Here is a 5,656-nt window from a genome sequence, read left to right on the forward strand (position 1 = left end):
TCAATAAAAATTGACATATTGATGAAATATAAGTAGGGGTAAAATTCTTTCTTAGTGATATTTTTAATTCTAATAAATTAGCGACAATCTCAATATTTTTGTTTCTATTAAATTTGTGTTTGTAGTTTGACCAGTTTTAAAATATTTTCCCTGGCATTCAGTTCCAAACAAATTATTCATCATAAATATTTACATCTGCTTTCCCAAGGTTCTATATTAGGATAATAAACAATAACAAAATAAAATGAATTAATAAAAGCACAGAGAATGAAAAGGAAAGAACAATGTAAAAAAAAAATGTAAAGCAGATGGAATAATGCTATTGGATTAATCAATGAGACAACTACAGTTCAAAGAAAGAACAAAGGGCTTCCGTGTGGATGGAAGCTATTCCTCATGGCAAAACCTAGGCAGGACTCTATTTTCATGGATGAGTACAGAGTGTCAAGAAAGATCCAAAGCAAAGTAATTAACTGAAAAACTTACTAAAGAATGCTCTTTTAGATTATTGTTTTGACAACCTCTTACTACACTCACAAGTAGTATTTGCTACCATGTCATACCAAACAAACAACAACAACAAAAGCCCCCAAACCAACAAAATCTTTTTAAAATAATGAACTATGCAACTAGGGCAGATACCCTATTGCACCAACCACTGCTCAATTTTATCGAGTGGTGGTTGGTGCAATAGGGTATCTGTTCCCTTGTTTTGGTTCTGGAGTGGGAGAGGGGAATAATGTATTGGTTTACTACATAGCTTGGCTATTTTCTGTGCCCTTGCTATCTGAAAATTTATAGTAGCTAACCAAATATCCCAGACCATAGAGAAAAGTGTCATAAAAAAATTAATAAATATAAATAAATTGAGAATATGTGAGACAAAATCTAACATACTGCCATTACAGAAAGGGCAATATCCCTTTAAGAAATGTTCATAAAAAAGGAATAGGGGGGAAAAAGTACATGTGAAATAATAAAAAAAATATACAAATTTTTTTTCAGGAGGAAAAAAAAACATAAAACAAGAATCTTCACTTTATAACAGCCCACCAAATTGAAAATACAATACAAAAATAAAGATAAATAGATGATAAATGGATGGATGGATAGATGATAAATGAATAGGTAGTTGATAGATGAGAGAGAGAGAGAGAGAGAATGAGAGAGAGAGAGAGAGAGAGAAAGATGATGATAGATAGATAGATAGATCCTCATCATATTTCAGGACACAGTCGATAAACATATATTTCTAAAAGTTTTCATAAAGAATTTGTTTTCTCCCAAAGCAAAGAAAAAGAAATTCATATCGGATTTTTAAATGTATATAAAAAGTCACTTTAGTAATACCTTCAAAGTTCTAAACTTGATTTTAACTTAAGTTTAAAACAAGAGTAATGAAGCAATATAATTTTTCCATCCACTCTGTTGGGACAAATAAAGGGGGAGGGGTACTGATATTAGAGTGAAGCTAGCCAAAGAATGTAATGAAAAGTCGTTGCAGGTTATCAACTATTTTGTTCCTGGAAAGCAGTTATTCACTCTATATAAAAACAATCTATAAATAATACAAGTAAGAAACTGAAGAAACTTAATATGGTAAAAGGAGTTTTATTTTTCTTTTTAGAGGTGGGTCTAGAACATGAAGAAATAACATCAATTAAGAAGTTTAGTAGAAAAAAGAAAATAATATACAAAAAGTAATAGATATGAGGTCTAAGAATGTGTGCAATATATAGGATATAATTAGCACTTAAAGGAATAAAAATAAATATAAAAATGGCTACTACTGGGAAAGGAGAGGAACAGAAGCCTAGTGAAAGAGAGGTGATTTGAATTTTTGTCTTTATTGTGTGCTAGTATTTTTATTCTTGTTTTCCTAGATTGCTATTCATTTTTTAATGTTACTCACATTTTTTTTTCTTTGCACTGAGTACAGGTAAAAAAATTGGATTCCTCACAGAACATAAATATCAGCACTCTAGCAGGTAATGTTCTTTTTTGTTTATAATGTGCTGCTCTGTGTTTGAATCAAGAGATTTCAACGAACTGGTCACCTAAATTTAGACAAATTAAATATCAGTTTTTTAAACTTTCAAATGGGGATATAATAACTACATCATAGCATATTTAGTGTATATTAAATCAGCCGTGATGGTTAATTTTATGTCAACTTGGCTAGGCCATGCATGGTACTCAGATATTTTGTCAAGTAGTCTAGATGTTGCTGTGAAAGTATATTTTAGATGAGATTAGCATTGAAGTCAGTAGATTCAAGTAAAGCAAATTATCTTCTATAATGTGGCTGGGCCTCATCCAATCAGTTGAAGGCCTTAAGAGAAAAAATACTGAGGTTCCTCAAAATAAGAGGGAATTCATTCTTCAGACTCCAGATTTGAGCTGCACTATCAACTCTTCCCTCCGTCTCTAGCCTGACAACCTGCTCTGCACATTTTGGACTTGACAACACCAATAATACATGAGCCCATTCCTTGAAATCTCTCCTCTCTCTCCCCCTCTCTCTCCTTCTCCCTCTTCTTCTCCCTTTCCCCCCTCCTCCCCTTCCCTCCTCCTCCCCTCTTGCCTCCTCCTCTCTCCTTCTTTCTCCTCCTCCTTTGTACTTGTTAGGTCCAGGAGGGTTTATCCCTAATCCCCCCGACTCCGTAGCGTGGGAACCAGACTTCTCCCTTACCTTTGTGTAGGAACCGGACCTTGCATTCAGGTTGGCAATGCTACATGCTCATCACCCACTTCATTGGTCTCTCCTCCCTTCTCCGTCAATTTACTGGCCCAAAATATGCTCGCCAAAAGGCTCGCCTGAAGCCCCATATAAGTTTTTGGTCCCCTCACATTCAGGGCTGACGCCATCTTCAGACCTGCCTGGGATAATCGCTCTTTTCATTAACTCAGAGTCAACTGACTAGGGACCATTCTTTTGTCTTTAAAATTCCTTTATCTTGTCATGTAATATAACTTAAGCATGGAAGTGATATCTCATCATATTCACAGGTCTGACTCACACTCATGGAGAGGGAATTACACAGGCCGTGTACACCAGGGGCCAGGAATCTTAGGGGCCATTTCAAAATTGTGTCTACCACAATTCTTAATGAAATTAACAAGAACTTCTTAATATTATCTATTATCTAGTCAGTGTTAAAATGTCTTTTTATTTTTATTTTTATTTTTGCTTTGTTAGAATGAGAATCAGAAGACCACAATTGCTTTTGGTTAAAATATCTCAATGTCAAAAATGGGTCATGGTTTTGCAAAATTTCTCATACTCTGGATTTTTCTGTTTATATTTTCATTATGTCATTTAATATGTTCCATTATTTTATAAAGTTATTTTAAAAACTAAATATGTGTTAGGTGCTTAACAACCTGCCTGGCCCACAATAATGGCTATATGTGTTTGTTGTTATTGTTATAAAAGTATCTGAGACAGGAATTGACACAAAATATTGCTAAATAAATGTTTTTTTCTATCCTCATCCCCATAATATTTCTTATTATAGAAGAGAACACTTTGAGCTGCGTTAACTATAATAACTCTTTGCACAACTGGTGTCCACATTTTGCATCATGCTTTTGTATTTTAACATACTATGCTGACCATTTGGACTATTTTTAATGTGTTTTGCAGCTCTAAACTGTATTTTACTGACCATTCTATCACCTAATGTTATCACTTGGTTCAATTGACTCCTTTTTACTAATAATAGTGGATAAATAGCTCCACTGAAATTATAAATTGGGGAGTATATTTTAAATAATTTTATGCCTTTTAGCACACAACTGTGTACTTGTATCACTGAGATTAGAATCCAATTATCCTGAGTCTGAAATTTTTTTTTTTTGCAAAATTATAACTGTTCACGGTTGAAAACTCTTTTATCTCTGTTAATGACGTAAAAATATATATGAAGTTTTATATATTGAAAATTAGCCCATGATAGTCTTCTTTAAATCATATCTACTGACGTTACTTTTTTTCCTATATCTTAGCTGGACATATTAATTTAATTTCTTAAAATACATTTTTATAAAACTATAGGCTCATAGATGACAAGTGAAAATATTAACAATGAAAAATATGACATGCTCTAACTTATGGATATTTAATTTAGTCATTCAACAATCAACAATTAGACACTATAATCAAAATGCTACCTGATAGGAGCCTTGAAGATGAATATGACAGTCACCTCAAGAATCTTCCAGTTAGGTAAAAGATGTGGAGATGTTCACAAATGAGTAGGATACAGACAACTCATCCTTTGTTAAAGGATACCTAAGTGTTATGAGTCTTAGATGCAGCAGAAATTATGACTGGTTAAAGGCTTTAAGAAGTAAAAATAGAATTGAAAGTTCTCTGTAATTTAGAGGATAAAAAAGGAAGGGAAGGCTATTCAAGGCTAAAGGAACAGTATGAATGGAAAGCAGAGGAGGGTGAACATATCAAATGCAATGAGGTAAGCCATAGTAGCAGTTAAGTAATCTCACAGAAATGAAGTGTCTGTTATAGACTGCCTCGAAAAAAAGGAATTAGAACCAGGTAGGGCAGGGACTTAAACAACAGACTTCTACTTTTTCAGTTAGTAATAAACAATAAAAAATATTATATATATTTTTTCTTCTAATTATGGGGGTCAGAATTCACAAGCTTTGTTCACTTCAACTTGTTACCGAAAACCCTGCCCTCATTTCAGAAAATGCACAGGTTAATTAATTAATCTCATTCTTGTTCTGCTAATAGAGCTGCCTTTTAATTATGAAAATTGAGTTGGCAAAAATCTATTTTCCAGTTAATCACATTTGATACTATTTACATTTTCTCAATTAACTACAGATTTTAATTAATTTTTCTTACTTTTTTTTTTTTTTAGGAAATAATTATATGTGTCCAAATCACTGGCTGTTGAACCAAGGGAAGTGTTACAAGTTTTTAATTTCTTCTAATACTTGGAATGAGAGTCAACATGACTGTATAAATCTCCAGGCACATTTGCTAATGATTCACAATTCTGAGGAGCTGGTGAGGAATCAAAACTGGGAGCTAAGTGCCCAAGGGAAAATTCTAGGTGCAGTTGTAGCAAGTGTAGGTGGTTTATAGTCATTGCCTTTAACGTTCATTAATATATTGTTTATAATTAAAAACCTATTATTTATGAAAGAAATAATTATTTGCTATTTCATTAATGCTTGGCATAGTGCCTTACTCTATAGATGGCATTGACTTTTTTTTTAATGAATGAATGAATACACTATTTCCTCTGTAGGAATTTATACAGAAGAGTTTAAAACCTGGACGTCTTGCTCAGATTGGACTATATATGATATCTCCAAGAAAACAATGGATGTGGATAAATGAACACCTTTTTGTAGAACAAAAAATGTAAGTTGTTATTTGAGGGACAGGATGGTGTAATGATGTTGTTTTATTTATAGAAAAGTATTTTTAAGCTTCCTTGATTTCCAAGTCTTTTTATCTTTCTTCCTTCTTTCCTCCCTTCTTCATTAAATTTTTTCTATTCATTTTTCTTCCTACCTCTTCTTTCTCCCTTTCTTCTTTGCTTGCTTTCTTCTTCTTCTTCTTCTTCTTCTTCTTCTTCTTCTTCTTCTTCTTCTTCTTCTTCTTCTTCTTCTTCTTCTT

General features: G+C 32.8%; 1 protein-coding gene across 1 annotated transcript in view; it reads left to right on the top strand.

Moving 5' to 3' along the window:
* The window catches only part of KLRF2 (killer cell lectin like receptor F2), a 9,804-nt gene extending 4,402 nt beyond the window's left edge, over positions 1–5,402 (top strand). The window contains exons 3-5 of the mRNA XM_006906845.1: positions 1,935–1,988; positions 4,890–5,038; positions 5,283–5,402. Of these exons, the coding sequence (XP_006906907.1) occupies positions 1,935–1,988; positions 4,890–5,038; positions 5,283–5,402 (323 nt within the window). The remainder of the gene's footprint in view (positions 1–1,934; positions 1,989–4,889; positions 5,039–5,282) is intronic.
* The last annotated feature ends 254 nt before the right edge of the window (positions 5,403–5,656 follow it).

The sequence above is a fragment of the Pteropus alecto genome, unplaced genomic scaffold (genome assembly GCF_000325575.1).
Source record: "Pteropus alecto unplaced genomic scaffold, ASM32557v1 scaffold172, whole genome shotgun sequence".
NCBI classification, from domain to species: domain Eukaryota; kingdom Metazoa; phylum Chordata; class Mammalia; order Chiroptera; family Pteropodidae; genus Pteropus; species Pteropus alecto.